The 23,276-nt window shown below is 45.6% G+C and overlaps 2 protein-coding genes across 3 annotated transcripts in view; one reads left to right on the top strand and one right to left on the bottom strand.

Moving 5' to 3' along the window:
* The first annotated feature begins 103 nt into the window (after positions 1-103).
* Positions 104-11,194, top strand: LOC144159565 (UDP-glucose 4-epimerase-like). 2 transcript variants are annotated; one of them, XM_077691134.1, is made up of 9 exons: positions 104-254; positions 581-749; positions 1,808-1,926; positions 2,282-2,395; positions 4,283-4,462; positions 6,598-6,778; positions 7,356-7,447; positions 8,721-8,913; positions 10,273-11,194. In XM_077691134.1, exons 2-9 carry the CDS (start codon positions 626-628, stop codon positions 10,332-10,334), a joined length of 1,065 nt encoding a protein of 354 aa, XP_077547260.1. In that variant the 5' UTR covers positions 104-254; positions 581-625; the 3' UTR covers positions 10,335-11,194. The 2 variants fall into 2 exon arrangements, with proteins under 2 accessions (XP_077547260.1, XP_077547261.1); XM_077691135.1 differs by having other exon boundaries at positions 136-254; positions 603-749.
* A 3,503-nt stretch (positions 11,195-14,697) lies between these two features.
* Positions 14,698-23,276, bottom strand: part of LOC144159563 (trafficking protein particle complex subunit 12) — a 27,962-nt gene continuing 19,383 nt past the window's right edge. The window contains exons 10-14 of the mRNA XM_077691132.1: positions 22,493-22,566; positions 20,912-21,010; positions 20,073-20,170; positions 19,611-19,698; positions 14,698-15,102 (exon numbers count right to left, since the gene is read on the bottom strand). Of these exons, the coding sequence (XP_077547258.1) occupies positions 14,842-15,102; positions 19,611-19,698; positions 20,073-20,170; positions 20,912-21,010; positions 22,493-22,566 (620 nt within the window). The 3' untranslated portion in view covers positions 14,698-14,841. The remainder of the gene's footprint in view (positions 15,103-19,610; positions 19,699-20,072; positions 20,171-20,911; positions 21,011-22,492; positions 22,567-23,276) is intronic.

Below are 23,276 nucleotides of genomic sequence, written 5' to 3'. Positions count from 1 at the left end.
CATTGTTTATTATAAATATATTTCTATATAAATATATATAAAAAACAAGCAAACCCTCAAATAGTTATCAATACAACAATAAAATACGCACGACACCGGAAGTAACACCTAATTTGAAAGATGCACTCTGGTGCCGAGAGTGTTCGTCTTGAAACCGAAACGTGATTACCGTGCCAACGCCGCAAGCTGATGTGTTGCCGCTGTCGATCACACTCACGTCAGTACCTTCGTTCCACCACGTAGCACCCATCAACGTGAGTTATTCGTCTCTCGTATCTTCTCGGAGAAACAATTTCCAGCCTAGGCAGCTGCGGTTTGCTTTACACCGGAAAAACTACGTGATGTAAGCGCAATCCTTGGCAGTGCTCTAAAAGCTAGCAATGAATGGAGTCGTTCCGATCTTAAGAATGAGGGGGCGTCAAAAATTTGTTAAAGGGTAACTGTAAAGCTTATGATAAAAGGAAACACAAGCGCAAGTATTAGGCAAGAGCGTAAGTGGGATAACGCGCACGAGCTTGCATCACGCGAGTCTCGGTGAATTGATACGCGTTCCCGTCGATCAGAGGTCGTTCTTTGATAGGTGTCATTGTTCCGGGCGCAAGCCGCGGTAGACTGAAGACTCGGGATGTCCAAGGGCAACATCTTCGTGACCGGGGGTGCCGGTTACGTCGGCAGCCACACCGTCCTGGAGTTGCTCAACGCCGGTTACGATGTCGTCGTCATGGACAATTTGCACAACGCTCATCCGGGTGGGTATTTACTCTGCTCTTGCAACCTCAGCTTTTTTTTTATTTTTTGTTGCTCTTACCACGTTGAGCTGCTTCTGTACGGCTCCCACATACGCGCCCTTTCTGCAGCTGTCGTCTGCGTCTGCCCACGGCAGGTACTACATTACTGCGCATGCGTCGGTACTCGAGAGCAGACGACAGCGAAAAAGTGGTTCATTTTCGTTTCTTTTTATTTCTTTTTCTAACGCTGCGCATCGTTTTTTACGACAGCCCACCTGTGAACAGCTGGAGTTTTGTGGAGTGAACACATGTAAACTAAAATTTAAAAAGTGTTCATGTATAGCTTCTATGACTCTGACGGATGTTTCTGAACTATTCAAAGGCAGCTTTAGCGAAAGAAACAAAATTTAGATGAAAAGCATGTACATGCGCAAACCGCAATTTTCCGCCCTGGGCATGTAGACTAGGTCGAATATACACAAATGAACGCACAGACAGCCTGAACATGTTTTATTAAAAGTTTGCAATCTGAAAGTTGGGTAGGGATGTATACTGCAGCTCGACAAAATACCAACCGAATATTTTGAATGTATTTTCTGGGCTTCATTAATTCACTACACAAACAGCCTTGCACGGCATGCGTGAGAAGTTCATGACATAACTTCTTATCCTCAGTGAGGAAATGATGGTTGCTTCTAATCGCGAGTTTCAAGATATGCTTGTTTACAATTACGTTTAAAAGATTTTTTTGACCCAGCAGCTTAAATTTGCTCTGCACCTGGAGGTAATTGACTTAAGTAATTGACAAAGTCCTCCTTTTAAGAATTTCCCAAAATTTTACGTCTACTTTGACTAATAAAACGTGGGCCCTAGAGGCAACAGAATTTAATGTAGAACGGGCTAATCTGAATCGATCGCCAAACGACAATCAGTGCTGATTGAATCCAATGTTTAACCACCACGGGCTCTGGTGTGAAGTGAGTTAACCCGAGATGGTTAGTGAACGATACATAATGTGCCGTGTAATAAAAAAAAAGTGGGACCAGTGGAGTTCATTATATCGGACTTGCTCTTTGCAGATAAGGATGGCAAAATGCCTGAAAGCTTAAGAAGGGTGCAAGAACTGACCGGAAAGTCTGTGACGTTCTACAAGGCAGACCTACTGGACCAGGAGAGCATAGACGACATCTTTAAGAAGGCAAGTACAATGCTTCACGCAACATGCAAGATTCATGATCAACAGCGTTCCTCGCACTCTTCCAATAGAGCTATTGATGTTGTATACACCACATGTTTGCACAGTGTATATATTCACATGCACCACATCATTGCATCATATGCTAGATGCTTCCATCTTTAAGCATGATTGGCCTGCCAATCGATATATATCGTCTTGCCAATACATCTATACCATCTTGCTCATAAATTGTTTTACCGTCTTGCCAATAGATCTTTATCGTCTTACCAATAAATTTATACGGTTTTGCAGCGTGCACTAAAGGCAACTTGGTACTAGTATCTCATTCTTTTTTCCTTTTTCATCGTCCAAACAGCATCACTTCGACTGTGTAATACACTTTGCGGCTCTCAAGGCTGTCGGCGAGTCTTGGCAGATTCCGCTTGAATACTACCGTACCAACCTGGGCGGGACTGTTAACCTGCTTGATGTAAGTGTATTTTGCATGCTAAGCTCTGCTTTGGACCCTGTCTGTTGCCGATAAGGTCCATTTTCATTTATTTCAATGTTTTTTCGCAACACCGTTGCAATCTACAACTGCTGAAGATCTGTACGCCTTTGATTAATGTCGAGTCAGTGTTGCAATTTCTGTGTTGATATTGTTGCAGTCTGTTCGGAATGCCAAGTTGTCCAAGAGTACGCTTTTCTTGCCGTTATTTCTTTATCACCTGCTTCGATTAAAAGTTCCTGTGCATTTGAGATGTATAAGGTCCGTGGCAGTGAAATTAAATTTAACTGCTCTTACAAATTGAATAAAAAAGTTTATATTAAAGGCGTGCAAATGCACCAAGCTTAATATCTGAGCTACCTGAGGCATTAAAGCTTCTTAAAAAGTTTCAGCCTTGCCACAGTAAGCATGCTTACAAGAACGTAATGCGATTGCAAACTGCTACAAAAGAAGATGCATTATAAATAAGATGCACTGTAAGATTCTGGATAACTTTTTTAACATTGTACAACTGAAATTGGTGCTTTTGGGAAGTTTATGCTTGACAAATTTCTGTAAAAGGTTTAAGAGAGCCAAATTGAACATAACCAACTTCATAGTGTGCAAAAGGGTGGCCTGCACAGTTTGCTTCATAGCAATTGTGGTTTAATTAAGAAGTACAGGTGACGTCAGTTTTTCAGTGGTAGACAGAGGGAAAATGTTGACTCTGTAGGAGTGTATGCTTACATCACTGTCACGCTCTTAGGTGTTAGGCGTATATACCTACACAGTTGGAGTGCAGGGCTGTTGCCAATGTATGTGTAAGGCATGTTACCATTGAAAAGAGTTCGGCATTGCTGGCTATTGGCACATAAATCAGGTACCATCATCTCGGTGCGCTCCCAGCCGCTCATGTTAACATGCACGCGCAATTGGCAGCATTGCAAGAAATTACTGTACCATTGGAACGGCCCTTCGTTTCAGCGTAATGAAGCACTCGTTCATGCGTCGAATAAATGTACGCATCACTGAGTGTTATTTGTGTGGCGTTCACTCCGTTAGGAAGTTAATTCAACATACGGGACTTGTTCGAACACAGAAATACGTATTCAGTCGCAGGAAAAGCCACAAACGTTTGAAGAAGGCCCAGTTACTGATAATGGCTCACACTGTTTGTGCATTTGGAGAAACAATAAGGATGTGATGTGCTAAGCCTTATCAGTGTTGAAAGGAAAGCCACAGATATCGCAACAATGTGTGGAGGCGACTGACCGGCAGCAAAAGTGTGTCGGCCTCTCCATCTGCGTAGCGACCGGCACGCCTGCGAAAACGCCCGTGTGTACGAGATTTTGGCACACGTTAAACATCCCCAGGTGGTCAAAATTAATCCGGAACCCTCCACTACAGCGCGCCTCATCGCCTGCGTTGCGTCGGCGCATTTAACCCTACAATAAATCAATCAATCAACCGGCATGCCTGCGGTAGTGCCGGCCATCGTTAGACTTGCGCAGTTTTTATTACACAAAATAAATCTAATTTAAATTTAAGAAGAACCCTGACATGCCACTTGGCCAATAGGACACTTACTGGCCATTAAAGTGCAGTGCTGCCACCTAAATACTTCCCACCATAATAGCAATTTAAAAAAAAAAATGTGTAGGAGTGTAGGGCATTGCTGTGGTGAATGGGGAGAAAACAGGCATTTCAAAGAGGCTAGTATGCACACTTGACCAAATGTACAACGCAGGAATTCGAAGCTGTTCCACTGTACAGTGCGGTGGAACATTGTTCGACACAGTGACTGTTATTATTTGAATGGGCCTATTCTGTAGCACCTCACTAAACGAGTACTCTGCTATCTAAAAATGGCGTAATGCACAATGAACGCAGGTGATGAAGAAGTACGACGTGAAGAAGCTGGTGTTTTCGAGCTCGTGCACAGTGTACGGCGTGCCGCAGTACCTGCCGATTGATGAGGAACACCCGACGGGACGGTCGTGCACCAACCCTTACGGCCGCACCAAGTACTTCATCGAGGAAGTGCTCAAGGATCTCAGTGCCGCCGAAAAGGTGGGCGGTGATCGGTGCGTGTGTTTCAAAGGGCCATGCAGACAAAACACAAGTTTGGTTCATTGGAAAGAGTGCCTCGTTAGAATAATACTGACACCACTTTTAAAGCACACTTCGCTCAAATAAGTTATATAATAAGAAAAAAGGAAATTTCCCCCAACATAACCTGTGATGTCATATGCCCAGCTCTGCGATTGGCAGAGGCCGGCAAACGCAAACTAGGCAGGGCTTATACGTTTGCTGAACGAGCTCTTTACGCTTAAATGTAGTGCATATTCATTTTGCAGCAGTAATAATGGTGGGGTAAACAATGAAAGTTACGAAAATACACGCAAACATAGAAGTACTGAAGTGCACTGCTGTTGGTACTGGACGCACTATGCTTGTTTTAGCTGCACAGCAGCCCGCCGCTTTGGAGTTGCACACGACACTGGCCGATTGGCGTAAGCAACATTGTCTTACATGACCCTGTCTGTCGAGCATACCACATGTTTCACGAAACGGTTACTTTGTACTGTAATTCAAAAACAAGCCAGGTGAAAATACGGTCAAAAACAAGGCAACGGTGGACAATGTTCCGCGGCTAACTACGGTAGCACTACCCGGACGGACTGATGGTAAAAAGCAAGGCTGCAGAGCCTAATGACACACTGGAAGTTCGACTGAATACCCGCCCTTGTGTCTTCAACAGATGTCGCAAAAACACAACTTGGTGGGAGAATCAAAATTTTAACCTAAACTGAATAATTTCTCAGTGAATACGGCATCATTTGCTGCCGGACAAGCTCTGGGGGCAGTATAAAAAACAAAATCTTTCGAATAAAACAAACATTTTTTTTGTCTGCATGGCCCCTTAAAAAGGTCACTTTGTCCAAGTAACAATGATGCCACTTTTATCGCAAACTTCGATATTTGGAAGTGTTTCAGTATTTTTACATTTCTTTGGCTAAAAAAACATCTTTCAAGGCTGGGATGGAGTTCAGTGAATTACCAAAGGCTGGTTCTTTTAAATTGAACAGAGCTGTGTTCTGTTTTCATGGCCTCTTTAAGCGGGCATTCAGAATATTCAAGTGCTGTGCACATGATCCTTGTGCAAACACAACTGGGGAGAGTGAAAAGCATTAAACTCTGTGCTTTGCATGGCCTTTGCCTACAGGCATACAAACATTGATTGGGATTGAAATGAAAGTGACCCTGTGCAAGGTGTGTTCCGCTGTGTGCTCGTGGAAGAGACCCAGTGGAGCTCCAGTGTAGTGTGCACTTGCACCTCAATTTTGGGTGCTGCACTAGGGCCTCATCTTGCTTTCATATAACGGGAAACTATCTTTTGAAACACTGGTAGTACACTCCGCTTTGAAGACACGTGGAGTGCTTTGCGATTGCCCTTGTATCGCAAGATAATTCGTCTATGATAACTTCCACTTTTCATGAACAATGCTATAAAGAAGTACAAAAAAAGCTATGTTTCTATTTCTTTCTTGTGGTCTTTATGAGTGTCCTTTTTGTACGTACTTCAATTTTTCGATTTCCTTTAGCAAACTTCATTTAATTTATTCCCTCTTTTCGGTCATAGTGTGAACAGACCCTTTGTTGTTCAAGACTGCAATTGCTCCGCAGCTTTTCTATCTATATGCAGTGTCCGCGATCTATCCTTGTCTTTTATTTGCTCATTTGCTTACTACATATCCATTCTTTTTTAGTTGATTTGTGTCGTTTTTGTTCTTTGTGCTTCTGACACTTTGAAATGCTGTACCACCCCTTCTGAAATGCTCTACAGGCCCCGAGGGTATTCTAATAAATAAATAAATTTATCTAGACAAAACTTCGTTCAAAAGAGTTCGTCGAAAAAGTACTAATACTGTCCGACTGAAGTCTACTCGAGCTAGCAGTCCACAAGTGGTCCCGTTCTAGAGAAACCGCATTCTACAGCCTTACAGATGGCACAATAAAAATGTAAAGTTCCCCCGTAACTTGGAATGCCTGGCCTTTTCACTGAAACTCGCAGGCTACTAGCTTGCCTGGTACATTTCACCAGTTGCAAACAACTGGTGCAACGTGTCCTCTGGTGCAGGACACTTTCTAGGATACTAAACCCCACGCATTGTGGGCGTACTATAACTTCCCGACCCTCGCAGGGCTGGTCGATCGTGCTGCTGCGGTACTTCAATCCCGTGGGAGCCCACGAATCAGGCTACATTGGTGAGGACCCCCAGGGGGTGCCTAACAACCTGATGCCCTATGTCTCGCAAGTGGCCATCGGCCGCCGCTCGGAGCTGTCCGTCTTCGGCAACGACTTCGACACCCGCGACGGCACGGGTGAGAGGGGGGCACTCTTCACCCCCTTCCCCACACACGGGTGGCCAGGCCCGGTCAGGTTCAGAGCTGCGACTGTACTTTGCTGTTTAAGCAGGTATGGTCAACAACACATAAAACGCAAACAGCAAGGTACGAGCATGAAAATGTGAACTTCAAGGTTTGGTAACAGAGGCAACATAGTGTTGTGGGCACAGACTGTTGTTTTCACGACAACAGCCAGAGGTAGGTGTTGGTCTCTGAAACATGAAAATTGTTGACCATCGTGAGCACTGCCATTGGGTCAAGATGAGCGTTAGTGTGGCTGCTCGAACATTTTGCATTAGCGTAAAAGACAAAAGGCCGACATAAAGACATACGGTTGAAACACTATTGAGCATTCATCCAGCTGCTATGTTATGTGTATCTGGCAAGATCTGCCTGGAGCTGCCCCTTTTGATACCCTCGTTAATTCTTAGCGTAAACATTAACATCATGAGTCAGCGCTCACTTTCAAAGAAAAGCAGTTCTGCTGTCATGAAGAGAACACCTTTTTCATCGCTTTCAATGGACTACAACAACATTTTTCTACCCGCTGCAGGAGTTCGTGACTATGTCCACGTGGTTGACCTAGCCAAAGGTCATGTGGCCACTCTTGACAAGGTCATGGCTGGAGAAATTCAGGGATGCAAGGTTGGTTGGCACCTACAGTGACTGCCTGTCAGGTTCATCCCCACTGTCCCCTGCCTCTCAACTTTATGACTTCTATGCTAACAAAAGCACATAAAGCCCCAAATTTTTCCGAACAAGACTTGCAACTATAACCAATGCCAGTCGACAATAATCTCCTGTCTGTCAATACAGTCTTTGGCTTGTAAGAGTGCTCTCAATATAGCTTCCGAATTGCCGTTCGTTACCAGTGCAGACTTAGCCCGACAAAAAAAAGTAAAGGGTTTGTTCGATTGAACCACCTTTTGAACCAGTCCACAGCAGCTCAATGGATTCCATCTGGTGTAAACAGCAAAGAAAGCTACCACCTTGTGCTGCAAATGACGCGGTTCACCTCTGCAAGCTGCACTTGCCAAACAAATGGCAAAGTGTGCATTGCTTGATCTAGTTCACACCATAATAATAATCATCATCATCATACTCAGTTCCACTGCAGGACGAGGGCCTCTCCCATCGACCTTCAACGGCTTCTGTCTTGCGCTGCTCGAGTCCACACTTCACCCCCGAATTTCTTTATTACGCCACTCCATCGTGTTATTGGCCTTCCCCTTCTTTTAGACCCATCTCTTGGTATCCACTCCGTTACCCTAATTGTCCACCGGTCGTCGGTTCGTCTCACTACATCGCCAGCCCAAGTCGATTTCTTTTTATTCACTTAAACTATGATATCATCTATTCGAGTTTGCTCCCTGATCCAGGAAGCTTGTTTCCTGTCCCCAAGTGTTGCTTAATACAGCGGAAACTTGGCAAAACAAACTTTGGTCGGCTCAACGGGCCATGGAATGAATCCAGTTCACGTGCTGCTGGTGAATCGGACCCAAAATGGCTCCGTGCACAGGGTTAGTTGCATCTTGAGCAACCTTGGGCAATTGAGCAACCTTGGGCAACCTAACCTAACCTAACCTAACAGTGAAACCCAAATTTGAATTTTCTATGCTAAAATGAATCTCGAAGAAAGAATGAAGTTGCCGACCTCAAAAGAAAAACAACATTCATAATGACAGTCAGCTCCCTCAACGGGAGCCTTGTTCTTTCCTCAATGAAAGTGGCCAGGACCCTTCAAGCTGTTTCAAACACATTTTTTTTTGTCTTCCCTGCAACATGGTTGTAAAACAAACCCAATTCAATTCGATCGTTCCTAACCAGACGGGCATCCGATGAAGCCTTGATTTTAGAGTAAACCTAGTGGTGTGTGAGATGGTGATGCCCTCTTGCGTTTTCTTCTCTTCCCCTGCAGCCTTACAACCTGGGCACTGGACGAGGCTCCTCCGTGCTGGAGGTGATTGCCGCATTCGAGCAGGCCTCCGGGGTCAAGATCCCCTACCAGGTGGTCGGACGGAGGCAGGGCGATGTCGACGAGCTCTACGCCATCCCGCAACGCGCAGAGAAGGAGCTTGGATGGAAGGCCGAGAAGTCTCTCTACGATATGTGTAAGCCCCATTGCATGTTTTAAAAGTACAGAGCACTTTAGGGGCTTGCCTTGTTGTCGTAGCTCGCTGTAACGCTCGATGTCAAGCGACTGACGGAATCAGGCGGCCCAGCGAGATAACGGACCCAACTAGAGCACGGTGTACCATCATCGCAGCATAACCCAGAGGCTTCGAAAGTCAAGCGGTTTATATAGTCATACGCGTTCGAAACTCGTGAACCACTGGTGCTTGCCATACATCTCCCTGTAGTTTAGCACAAAGAAAACTGCAGGTACATTTGAGGCAAAATATATGTGATTAACCGGCAGTGCCCACGTTCATTTAGTTAAGAACGCTTGTTGGGTTGGTTTTTACGATAGTAAGCGGAAAAAAGTGGAAGTGCAATGCCGGCACGTGCGGGAGGAAAAGCAAGTACAAAAAGAACAGAACTCCCACTGACGCAGTTTCAGGCAGGGGGCACGCGAGCGCTGCAAAGGCGGGAAATTTGAATTGCATTGGGTGGTAGCAGTGAGCGGATAACGGCGCTACAGCCCGTTATGGCGAATCACTGCCCTGCACTTCCGACAGTTTTCATGTTGAGTGGAATGCTTTAATTTTTTTCGAGTGACTGACTGGTCACAAAAAAAAAAGGGAAGAGGCCATGGTAGAGAAATTTATTGCCTCGCTCCAAGCAAACCCTTATCCGTATGCTGCTGTTTACACGTACGTCACGGCACATCGTGATTGGCTTTTCATCTCAGTGAGCAGTCCAATGAGCAAGGGAAGTAGCATGGAGCAGTCACAAATGTTGGTGGTAACCCTCTCCCCAAGATAGACATAGCCACATCACCCAGTCGTCACATCAACGAAGGGTATACTGACGACACCCTTCATAAGAGAAATGAACAATTCTCCCCTGGGTGCATTAGGTTTGCACTAGTTAAAGCAGTTCTGCACAGCCATCTAACTTCCAAGTTTCACAACATTCCGAACAATTTCCTCCTTTCTGTTTTGGCTTGGTGCGATTGACGTGAGCATTGAGGGCTAGCCGATGCGACATATTGCGGATTCTGGCATGCTGTTGTGCTTGGAACCCATAGGCATGGCCACGGTTAATCACTGACACCGATTTGCCTTTAACTCAATCAAATGAAAGGAAAGGAGTTTTTAAGTGTGGAGCACTTTAGGGGCCCACCTTGTTGTTCTAGCTCATCCTGGGTCACGGTATTTAGCCACCGTTACAGTAACGCGGCGTCGCGACGCTTGTGCTCATGTTGAAAGTGGATGGAACATGGTGGCTGACAACAAACTTGCAACTAGAATGATGATTAGGAAAGCTATTTAAAGCGACGTGCTTTGTTCTGTCCCATCTTTTTCCAGGCAAGGACATGTGGAACTGGCAGAAGAAGAATCCCAACGGCTTTCTAGGTTCATTGGAGTAACAGGGGCAGCAGTCTGCGGTGCCTTACAGTTCAACCCGCTGCTTTTTTTTGTGCGTGTGAACGTTTGAGTTGGACGTTGTAGTCAGGGTTGTGCCGCGACGTTTCGTGGGAGTCAAGTTCAAGTCGAGGGAAGAGAAAGGGATACCTCCGATCGCATCTCAAGTTTAATTTGTCTGGTTGTGCTGTTGCCTACTCATTTATTGTATTCTTTTTACTTTTCACCTTGAAATGAGGCCAGGCCAACCACATCAACGAGCTTACGTTTTTTTTTTTCCCCTCCCGTCTTCTTGCCTAGTCAGGACGTATCGAAATTGCCTAGTCTTTTGTTGGTGCCAAAGACCCCTGGAAATGTTTGCGTGAAAGGCTTTAGCTTGTGGGACAAACATTCCCAGTCTTGTGTGGTTGGTTTCACTGGCCAAACTGTTCAGCCGCCTCTGTTCCTACTTGTTTACACTGTTTTCGCTAATGGGCATTGTGCAAAGATTTTTTTTTTTTAAGAATGTGTTTGGAACGCGTTTAGCAGGCTCAATAGGTTCCACGAGGGCATTACTTCTTTAATAATAGTTGCCTGTTCTTGTTTGTTGTTGTTATGCCTGTGTTTTGTAGCTCTCAAGCATTTACCATGTACAACGGCAAGAAGTACTATATTATATACATTTTGTTTTGTCATTTTTGTTACATGAAGCCCAAACACCGTTTTTTATACCTTCCCTGTAGGAACTCTTACAAAGTGTATCTCTTCTCTCAGAATATTGGGCAGTGCAAAGTGTCAGCTCAGATGTATTTTTTGACTGGCGTGAGTTTATTTACCAGAGTTCCTTTCCCTTTTTCAATAAAGCCTTTTATTTGTGCGGACATAATTGTGTATGCTGTTGTTGCTGGTTTCAGCCACTCCCCCTCTACTTCTGCGATATGAACTGACACTTTCTGAAAATTATCAGCGACAGTGCCACATTCGCAGTACAATTTGCTCTGAATACCATAAACTCTTTCGGTCTGTAACAAACGTGTGTGCTTGACATTTTGCGTGGAAGCCAGTTTTGAGGCACAAGGAGTACGCAAGTTTAGACTGTTTTTGGATTGACCCAGCGCAGTTGGTTGACTGACTACAAACTCTGTAGTTGAAAAACTAGTCCTGGTTCGAGATTACCCACAGGAACCACTTATCTAGAGTAGCCGCTCTACCAACAAGCCAACCAGAAGGCTAGCCATTCGTAGTGCAAGGGGAAATTGATCAACTCAAAGTGAGACACTAGTTCTTTTCGAGAACGCTGTATAACTTTTCTTTGACTCCAAACGGCCGCTGCACTGCAGGTGCAGGTGAATGTCAAATTTTCCCTTGTGTTTGGGTCAGTTGCATCAAACGAAAATGAAAATATGGTAAAAGCAGTAGGGGTGATCTTTCCTGCAGATGTCCTCCTGAGTGCTACCTGACCTCTCCCACTGAACAGGTGCAACACGTGCGCTCAGCAGCAGAGCACCTCAACTGGAGCACAGTTATTGAGGGGAGAGGTCGCTGAAATCGTGTTGAGAGGAATCCTAGTAGCATTGAGGGGTTTCATCCCCGGCCGCAGCGGCCGCTTTTCTGATGGAGGCGAAAAGCAAAAACGCCCATGTGTAAGAGATTTCGGCGCACGTTAAAGATCCCCAGGCGGTTAAAATTAATCTGGAGCCCTCCACTACGGCGCGCCTCATCGCGTGCGTTCGGCGCGTTAAACCCTACAATCAATCAACCCATCTTAGCATTCATCTAAACTTGCACAGTAGTACATCGTAAACAACTGTCGCGGTCACCCTAATCATTACTCCCACCGCAACACTGCTTGCCTCCACCTAACCACCATATCACAAGAAAGTCTCCAAGCACCGTCTCTCTCACAATGCATATAGCCCAGCATGGGAAAGTAATTTACGCCAGGCCAGAAAGCATTCGATCCGCCGCGGTGGCTCAGTGGCTAAGGCATTGTGCTGCCGAGCCAAAGGACGGGGGTTTGATCCCGGCTGCGGTGGCTGCTTTCCTGATGGAGGCGGAAACGCCTGTGTGTTGAGGTTTTGGCGCACATTAAAGATTCCCAGGTCGTCAAAATCAATCCGGAGCCCTCCGCTACAGCACACCTCATCGCCTGTGTAGTGTCGGCGCATGGAAGCGTCGGCGTCTTTTATCAGAAGTGAAAGACGCCGTCGAAAATGTCGCTGTGAAAAGCTCAACAGGAAATATTGGCTCACGTCGGCGTTCGAAGCGGGCAAGTTTCTGTTCATTCGGGATGAATTCGCTGATACTTAACGAGCTGAAGCTTGCGACAGCCACAGGGCCCTCCACTATTGGCGGTGAGATGTTTGAGTGGCACCCCCTGGCTCTGACGTCGGCTTAGGGACTCGCGCCGCTGTCGCCTGCTACACTCCGCTTGTGAGGGGCAGAGTGCCTGTGCTAGAAAAAGCCTGCTTTGATGCCGTGGTATATATTGAAAAGCGTATTTCTGGTAGTTCAGTTATTTTTTTGCCAGTTTCTGACACACCGGAATAATTTGAAGCTGTACCCCCACAAGTTTGCAACACACGAGAGGAGAAAACAATTTTCTTCAGAGGATCGGTCAGAAGATCGTGTGTAACTCGTCCTCTCTGGCTTATTCGCAAGGTTCAGCGCTCAGAGCTCCTCGATAAGTATTCAAAATGCGTAGGCTTCCCTACAGTATTTTTGAGATGCTTTTATGAAGACTCAATGCTCTAACACTACCTGCCAAGCAGCGGGCCCCTACACGCGCATCATTCAGCAGGAAACAAAGCGGCTGTCTTGTATTTCTTTCGTTGTTGTTGACTTGTATTAGATGAATATTTTTTTTCTGTGCCCAACTATTTTTCTGCGCCACCACAAACGTCTCATTTTTCTGCGCCACCACAAACGTCTCATTAGCAGGTTTGGGGATGTTTGGGAGGCTCACAAAGATCGTGTGGATATTTTCTTCAGGGTGTACGGCATACATTCCCTTCTTCACAAATTGGCTTTCATTACGGCTGTGGACAAGAAGGCGCATATCCACAGCGTGCGTTGTTTATTTACATGCAAATACAATGAGAAGGTTTGTGCTATGCCACCGCGATCGCGCCCCAGACAACATTGTCCAGAGTACTCAAAGGCGGCTTTTGTGCCCCGAATTTCTATCGTAACCATCGTTATCATAAAAAACTGACTCTCAACCCCAATAATTATGACATGATTACGGTGTTCAAGGCTTGACAAACTCGCTAACTAACGCAATAAATAGTATACATGCATATATTACAAGAATAGAAGCCGATGAATATTTTTAAGCAACTCTTTATTGTTTTCCAACCCTTCCAGGCGTAAAGAACAAATCCTGGTCTACTCGGGATTGCGTTCTATGAATTGAAGAAAGATACTCTTACTCCCTTGTCCTGGACTGAGGACCGGGCCAACTGATCAGCTCGATTTTACGCTTAAATAAAGTTTTCTCCACCTCCCCTAACTCCTCTTCCTCTTGAGTGCACTTTTACTATAAGGCATATCGGAATACTGGAAAGATGTGGCTGTGGGAAATGTACCGAAATATCCCTCCAGGTCTGAAGAAACATAGTGTTACTGTATCTTTATCGTAGACGTGGCTTGTCTCGTTCAATAAACCTCCATACTGGTTAGAATCCTCGTATAAAACCAGCACGCACCAATACACACAGTAGGATATCTGGAACTCAACCCACAGTTTTTGCCGCCCATAGTGCATGTCGGAAACTTCCATGCATGGCAACGTCAAGTGATATGATATAATACTTTCGAGCGTTCGGCAAGGTTGGAAAAGCTGTTTTACGTCACATGTCATTACCGGGAATCGTAATGCCTTCTGCCAAAGCTGGTAGTCCCAAACGCCTAGAATTTGTTTCGGTCTTGTATTTTCACTGTTGTTCGTTACTAGAAGCTGGCGGTTCCCGTTTTTTGAAAGACTGCTTAGTACAGAAGCTGACGCCTGGCTCCAACTCTGCGCTCAACACAGGATCAGCTTCGAAAGGAATGGGGCAACGCCGGCAATGTTTCTTTCGTAGCGGTATCCAAAACTATACTTTAACTCACTTTTTGAGCTAGTGTATGCGATTTTAAGCCGATTATTATGATAAAAAGTTACGCACACACAAAATCTGGTGCAAACAAGCATCAGACGTGAACCGAGCGCAAAGAAACAGCAGGGAGAGCGAGCCCAAGTGAAGCAGATGACAAATGCAAGAATCCCTAAGCAGACGTCACGGAGGCACGCTTCACAGCGCCGCCCAAGGTCGCGCTCACTGTCAATGGCACGCCCCAATGTCCACGTGTAGCTTTGTCGCATTTAGCCTCAGAATCAATCAGAAAGCATTCGCTATAAACGTAATTTATCAAGCATTTCCCAAAACGTCAGGGACTGTACAACAAAGCAGGCATCCACTGGATGATGAAGTCGCTTCTAGTGTGGAGACTCCTGCCCCTCAGGCAACACCGTCACACATTATGTCACACCTCTCACGTCTTTGTGGGAGCGGGTTGGAGCTTGAGCGAGGCCCCGTTGAAGCCGTCGCCAGCATGCTTGGCCACCAGCTGCAGCATGGCGCGCTTCTTGGCGACGGCCTCGGAGGACTGCAGCTCGTAGAGGGTGCACACATTGAAGAGGAACCCCTCGTGCAGGCACAGGGCGGGCTCCCCCTGCATGGCCGACTCGAGCAGGCTCACCGACTCGCTCAGACGGCCCAGGTACAGCAGGCACACCGCCATGTTGTTCACAAACTGCGCACCAGGGGGGGGGAAGACTCTTGGTTTATCATTGCGCGAGCAGTAATGACCCATTGAGTGAAAAAGCTGGCATTGGCACCAATGTTGGGAGCTGAGAAAAGGTTCCCACACGACTGCAAAAAATTAAACCAGTTCCACTCAATGTGAAAGCTGTCGGGAAGTGCGGAGCCTGCCAAGAGGGGCTGTGTGCCGCCCTCCCTTGACTAGTTTCAGTATCAGCCTGGTGTTGATACCGAAAGTAGTCAAGATAGGGTGCCGCAGCCCCTGAAAAGGCCTACAAAGAGACAGCGGATTGAGTTTTCATTGATTTGAGGTAACTAAAGCATTAATTCATGTAGTTTTCCTTATTTTATATTATTGTGTACTTATTTGTGGGCTAGCAACGGCAGCGTCTGTGGCAACAGCGCTGCACAAATATCACCGCCAACACTTTTCATACGAGTAACATGTGGCACAATGGGATAGACATTAGATTCATAATGTGAGAGACCCAGGTTCGATCCTGACCAGAGGAAGTGGCTTACAAAGCCTCTGTTTGGGTGAGATGCCATAACCCCGAATGAGCTACGACAACAAGTCAGGCCCCTAAAGTGCTCCACACTTAAAAATGTCATAAAAACGCACAGCCACATGGAAAGCGGCGAGTGCAGCTATGAGTGAAAGTGGTGTTCAGCATATCAAGCATGCTCCCCCCGCTGCCCCCACACAGTGGTGCAACAGCCACCTCACAGTGCAAAACTGGAAGAAGCACTCAGCGGCGTTCCTTTAAACATTAATGCTTTTGCATTCACAGCTCGCAAGAAGTGCTTAGATTTTTATGGCAATGTGCACCCCCGGAGACCTGAAGAGACAATGTACAACTGTGATGGGGGCATACGAAAGGTTGGGAAGTTTGTAAATCACTACAATTTTGCTTTGTGGGAAACAACGCTTTTATCATGGAACAATCCGCATTTCAAAGGGCAGGTTTTTAATTGAACTGCTTCTTAAACAAGCTACATGCTAAAGTTCATATGGTGTACTGGGTCGTGTCTTTGTCGTGTCTTAAGACACGACAAAGAAAGAAAGTGTACAGGCTGGCTGCATGTCAAGGGAAGCATGCTGGCAGGAACTCACATCCTTGGGTCCCCCTTGTCCAAACCAAAGAAAAGCAAACGTTACATACAGAGGTGCGGCTATCATCCGTACATGAGGTTCAAGCTGTCGTGAAAGCAGCTCTCGCATCTAAACAAGTGCCCAGTAGTCAACCAGGAGACCGAGAAAATACCAACTTCTACACACAAACCAAATGAAAAGTGAGCTGGTGTTAAAGTGCAGAGCACTTTAGGGGCCTGGCTTGCCATCGTAGCTCGTTCGCTGTCACGCTACCTAGCCACCACAGTCGCTCAGCGTCATGCACCCAAACAGAGGCTTTGAAAAGGTACCCGCTGGTCCCTCGATTCAGCCTTCCAAACAAAAGTTACAAATATACTTGAATGAAAGGTTTATATAAGCAGAACCATTTGAAACTCCTGAACCGCTGGCACTTGTCACACATGTCCCCATTATTTAGCACAAAGAAAATTGCAAGTACATTTGAGGCGAAATATAGTACATAATTAACTGGCAGTCCCTCGCATCCATTTAATTAGGGATGCTCGTTGGGTTGGTTCTTACGATAGCAAGCGAAAAAAAAAATGTGGCTGCCGTAGAAAAAAAATGGCGCAATAAAAAACGCGTTCACAATGACGGAGAAAGGCTCTAGCATGTGCGAGATGAAAGCAAGCACGAAAGAACTCATGTGCGGTTCCAGGCAGGACAAGAAACAAAAGGTAAAAAAAAAGGATGTGAGCTGTCCCAGGAGAAGGCACGGAAGAGCTGCGAAGGCAAGAAATTTGAAATGCATTGAACAAACCTCTGTTGAACTCCTCAAGAGAGGAGTGAGACATGGAGGGTAAGAACGTGAGGGATGGTAGCAAAGACCGGACAAGGGCATCACAGCCCCTGTGGCGAACCACTGCTCTGCACTTCCAACAGCTTTTACGTTGGGTGGAATGGCTTTAATCTAAATTTCTTTGAACACTGCAGGACAAGAAGTGGCCACACTGACAGTGCACACAACCTCAGAAGAGGTTGCCTCAGAAGAGGCAGAAGAGTTTGCCATTGCCCTAGCCGCAGTGACCAGCCAGGATTCTGTCACAATATTGACCGACTCACAAGCGGCATGCCAAAATCATAAACGAGGATGCATCAGTGCATCAGCATTGAAGACCCTTCAAGTCATCAAAAAGCTAACCAAGATGTACATTGTCCAGGTAGCTGGACATCAGTCCCTTTACAGCAGAGGCGGTTCACGCTGTAGCCTGTGTGTCCATACACCAGGCCTTTACCCCAAGTGGGACAGTCAGCGCTCACTGCCACCATCAAAATGGAACCACTTCTTCAATACAGATACAACCTGGCGCACCATAGGCATAGCAGATGAAAATTCCCGCCACCTCACCCTTGGTTAAGTAGACATGAAGCCACCACTCTTGGGCGATTACACACAACTTCCTACCTCCCCAGCACCCTCCTCCATGCTATCTACCCCACCCAGTACCCCTCCCTTTGCAATTTTTATTGCATGCCTGGCACCCTGCACCACCAAGTATGGGAGCGCCAACGAACCCCTACACTACCCCGCATACCTTCCCCCTTTTGCAAGAAGTGGATGACCCATCTGACCGACCCGGACCTTAGATCCCAGTAAACCTTAGTAAAAAGGACCTGGACAAACAAGCCGCAGTCTGTATATCCCGGACTAGAGGTTTGCTCCACCAGGCGAGTGATCTGCCATGAGCACTTATGATAATGGATATGGGTGTGCGAATACTGAACAGTAGCATTCGAAGAAAATATCAATTGAATTAGGAAAAAAAAGCTGAACATCGGATATTTTTTAACAGGCCTCGATTTTCCACAGGTTTTTGTGCAAAAAGAGACGGTACTAGGCACATTCGGGAGTCATGACTTTCTTTTTTCGACTCTAAGAGCAAACTTTTAAACTCGCATTTGCAGCAGTCCAGTTGCCGAACTGCTATGAGGAATCCGGAGCGGGCATGGTGTGCATTTGAAGAATGACTAGCACTAGGGTTGGTGTACTGAAATCATAGGCAACGACTAGATAGCGCCTCTGAACACTGAAGCGAGCACTTTGTGGGCACGAATAATACGACGCAAAAACACAGTAGAACCACCATCACGGACCACGATTAGACCCCTCTTCGGAAGCACATGGTGAGCATGAAGCGTGAACGATATGTTGCGGAAGGAAGGCTTGCACTATAGTCGCCGTGCACGAGCCTGCGATACTTTGTGCAAGGGCCTCTTGCTACGGTACCACGATCAGGGAACACAATGGGACACTCCTTCGGAAGCCAGTGACGAACATGAAGGTTATGCGGTTATGCGGTTATGAAGGTTATGCAAAACTATCGTACCCTGTGGCCTAGAACGTAAACAACATAAAAATAAAAATGCAATAAGCATACACCAACTGTATACACAAAAAAAAGGCGGCCAAAAAATCAGCAGAAATTCAGAGACTTGTCCACTAATGTGTAGCATTCTTATGCCAGTTGTCTAGAGTGCGAGTTCTTTACAGCCTAATTTTTTGGTTTTTCTAAATTCTGTTTGAGCAGTTATCTCTGTTTACGCTTTTATAACGATTACCAGTGGAAACTTCTGCCAAATCTGCATTTTTGTGGAAATGCTGGGCGTTACACGGTCGTGGCTGTTGGGGTACTCGCCAAAGAATGCTACACATTAAAACAACCAAAGTGGCGGCGATTGCTTGACCAAAAGCTTTCCTAACATTTAAGCATCCGGTCGCAGAATTCAAAATGGCGGCCAGAGTCGATGAGAGCTCTTTCATACAGGCAGTATAAAACTCCACCTCAAAGAACAGCCTGCACCTGGACCACCCAACACTTTGGATCATGCGTACGTTGGCCACGACTATCCAAAAAACACACTAATTAATGCAAACTGACAACTTCACGTTAGCTTCATTTTAAGTGTGTATGATTCTTTATTTTCATACTTTCATAAGCTATTCATTGCTTTCTTAACTCTCGTGCACTTTTATGTTGCGATTGTTTTTGCATCTGTGCAACTGCATCGATCAATGGGCACTTGCTCGGCCCACAGTACACCACATGCCAAAACTAATCCAGTGGCTGATCAAGAAGCTCTCAATAATGATTTCAAGCATGCGTAAAGCTGTCGAAGGGAATTTTCTTTAGCCGCCAGATGACAGCAGATGATGCTGCGCAGCAGACGACAATGCGCAAACTACGACGTATCTTGCTGACCACACGGTCGCATCTTGTTTTCCTACAACTGCTCTGAACGCATATAAAACATTCACATGGTGAACACAGTGGTCTCCTTCGGCAAGACAAATTTACGTAAGCACCCAAATACCATTTTGATATTTCAGTGCTTACGTAAAAAAAAAAAAAAAAAACACCGAGGCTCACCAGGGGATTCTTTGGCTGCAAGGTGCTGGCTTCCTTGTAAAAGTTGTACGCCTCCAAGTAGCTGTTTTGGGCCAGTGCCATCATGCCCCTGCGACAATGCGAAGAGAGGGAAGGAGCACGGGTTAGAACAAAGCTTCTGCCAACACACACACAATATAACTTACCATCAATGACAGTTACCAGGACTTCCATCATCATCATTTTGTTTGAAGTTGACCCCTCATGTGCACAAGTGCAAAAAATGTTTGTCCCGCTTGCCTTTCTTGCAAGCAAGTTGCTGGTTCAGCACTGAAACAGCCCCCAAACTCATGTCTTATCCACTAAAAAATTTTTTTTTTGTACTTGTTATCACTGGAAGGGTACGCTAAACGGCCTCAGAGCCATGCAAGAAATTGGCTGCGAGAGCGTTTCCTGTAACTCGACGGTAATCACAATCAACGTTGCCATGAAAGTGAGGCTCACTTGTTGATGAGGATTTCCAGGCGTCCCTCAAGGCCCATGCCATGATAGAGGGCTTCGGCCTTGTGGAAGTGGCTCTGCGCTATGTCCACGTCCCCCAACTGCAAGAGAGAGAGAGAGTGCGATTAAGAGCGCTTCCATTAGGCACTAAGGTTACTAAACCTCTTGGTGTTTTTCTGGGCTAGAAAGGGAAACCCTCAGCAAAATAGTTTTCTCAGTGAGGAATTGCAGTAAGCAGCAGTGGAACCACATTTGCCTTCAGTTGTCTGCAAACTTCCTTTCCGCTACTGCACGCTACTTGTCCTATCATCGCACCCACATCTGAACATAACTGAGCAAAGGTTAGACAAGACCTTGTTGCACACAAACCTCATCATTGTGTCTGTTCTTCTTATTCCCAGTGCTGTTTGAAATGCAACACCAACTAGCTCCCTTCTACAGTAAAAACCCCGTTGATACATTCTTGGTTCATACGATTTCCTGGTTAGTACGCTTTCAATTGTGGACACTAAAAAGTGCCTGTAGTAAGTTTCTTACCGGACAGCATGTTTTCCTTGATAGTACGTTCCTCCCCCACGTTTTTTTTTAAACGTATCAATGAGGTTCTACTGTATAACCCTTGCTGGCACATACTCTCCGACAGAAAAAAATTCAAACTTTCTCATACGTGCACTTATTATGTGCATGGAAAAAGAATGCAATCTCTCTTTTATATCCAAGTCGTGAAAAAAAAAAGGCTCGCTCCACTAGACAGGCTTGACAGGTCTGAGCTAAGTTTTCCTGCAAACCCGGTTTCGAACAGTAGTGCGCATAAAGTCAAACACTTTCCAAGGCCCTCTCACCTGGAGGTAAATCCGGCCAATGGCCGACTGCAGCTGTGCCTTGCGCCCGCTGTTCTTCTCGAGAAGGATCCTGGCAACCTTGATGCCCACCACGTAGTCCTGCACAAAGCCACAGTGGTCGGAATGCAGCACAAAAAAGAAAAGAACTACTGTAGCGCTTTTACAATCGTGCTCGCTTTAACTCGAATAAAATTAGCCACGATTGGAACAGACGTAAACATACCTTCCTGCCAAACACGAAGACCCACACACGCTATCAACTTGGCTCTTCCAATATTGACCTTTCTTCCATTATTAATCTTTCCAGGAAGAAGTAATGTCGCAGTGAGTACAACAGAAAGGAAGGTGAAACCCTCCCCCAGTGAAAATGGAAATAGCATTTATAGCAAGAAATCATAGTTTCCAGCTTCATTTCTGACAAGATTTATGGATTCCAGCTGGAATCGACAGCTTCCAACTAGAAAAATTCTAACTAGAAATAGGCAGAATTTTATCTAGAAATTCAGTTTCTAGCTCATTTCTAGCTGTATTGAGATTCTTTTTCCTGGCTGGCAGCTATTACGTCCAGCTAGCATTTGTCAGTCCAGTTGGAAGAAAAAAACCTGCACGCCGGAAATAATTGTCTCTAGCTAGACTAACGACTAACAAATTCTAGCTGGAACTAATAGTTGACAGCCAGAAAAAAATCTCAGTCCAGCTAGAAATGAGCTAAAAACTGAATTTCTAGCTAGAGACAATTACTTCCAGCTTGCAGATTTTTTTCTTCCAGCTGGACTGACGAATTCTAGCTGGAACTAATAGTTGCCAGCCAAAAAAAATCTCAGTCCAGCTAGAAATGAGCTAAAAACTGAATTTATAGCTAGAGACAATTACTTCCAGCTTGCAGATTTTTTTCTTCCAGCTGGACTGACGAATGCTAGCTGGAACTAATAGTTGCCAGCCAGAAAAAAATCTCAGTCCAGCTAGAAATGAGCTAAAAACTGAATTTATAGCTAGAGACAATTACTTCCAGCTTGCAGATTTTTTTCTTCCAGCTGGACTGACGAATGCTAGCTGGAACTAATAGTTGCCAGCCAGAAAAAAATCTCAGTCCAGCTAGAAATGAGCTAGAAACTGAATTTCTAGATAGAAATTCTGTCTATTTCTAAATAGAAATATTTCTAGCTAAAAGAAATTTCTGGTTCAATAATCCAGCTAGAAAAATATATTATTTTGATCTGATGCAAAATGTGGCACTCACTTCCAGATTTCACCGACAAAAGGCTCGCGCCTCGCCTATTTGGACGGGCATGCATTTCTGGCAATCAACTAGCACGCGTGAATCTGCTACCTCTCATGAAATAACCCGGACACTGCCGCACAAGCCCACCAGCCAACTTTACCAATTTTCAAGAAAAGGCTGCCACCCATTACAGCGCTACTCAGCACGAACAGAGTTTGGTGCAAGCACGGACAGAAACTGTCACGTTTGCGGCCTTTTGTGTCCTGAACTGCTTGTGGATAACTCTATCGCGACAGCAGACCTGCACTTGTGTAAAATGCCGACGAGCAAACAGCGCCATAATCAGCTAGCGCACGTACCTTCTGGTTGAGGACGCAGTTGAGGATGGAGAAGTAGACGCGGCACTCCCGGTCCTCCCAGAGCTTCATGGATGCTGCAGACCCATCAGGATTGTTTATTTTCAACACGCAATGTTTCAAAGGCAAGCAGTAAAAGTGTCTCCTTAGTCCACTGCACTTGAAGCGTCGTGTACGTGTATCGACATACTGCAACAGTGCGATGAGCTATCGGAATTAAAAAACAAATAATTTAAACCCTGCAATGTCATTTTACTGCAGCGGAATGGTGAGCTGGGCTCGTAGGGTAATAGCTGAAGCGTTCTAGATAAGCTACGGAGGTGACAAATACGTCAGTCGGGCTTCTGTTTCCTTACACGCGAGAGAGACTGCCTATCTCGGCAGCTAGTGAGATGCACACCCTGTGGTGTTTTAACTTGTTTAGGGGTTTTTCTGTTTTTACCTTTTTGTTTTTGGGTTGCACAGTCTGTTTTTATGACACGCGCGTAGTGTGGTCACTGAGAGGTTGTTTCGTTTTCCTGATTAAACTTCCGTTGAGAGCAAGCACTCATCCTGTAGTTCTGTTTGTGTCACGCTTTTAGTGCTGCGCTTTTTGAAGGTTTCGACATGGAAGTGTCATTTTATTTTCTTTTTTTTGTTCCTTATCATACTGAAGTGGCTTTTTTTAGCGTTTGTTTCGCCAAAGGGCATAGGTGAGGGGGTATGAGTAGATGATGATGAAGCCTAGGCGGGAACAATGATGGGGTCCATGTATCCATGTGGTGTATATGGATGCGTCGACTACGTG

The sequence above is a fragment of the Haemaphysalis longicornis genome, unplaced genomic scaffold (genome assembly GCF_048455015.1).
Source record: "Haemaphysalis longicornis isolate Haplotype H1 unplaced genomic scaffold, Haemaphysalis longicornis Haplotype H1 scaffold_10, whole genome shotgun sequence".
NCBI classification, from domain to species: domain Eukaryota; kingdom Metazoa; phylum Arthropoda; class Arachnida; order Ixodida; family Ixodidae; genus Haemaphysalis; species Haemaphysalis longicornis.
Note: the sequence above shows the minus strand (reverse complement) of the source record. Positions and strands in the feature narration are given on the sequence as shown.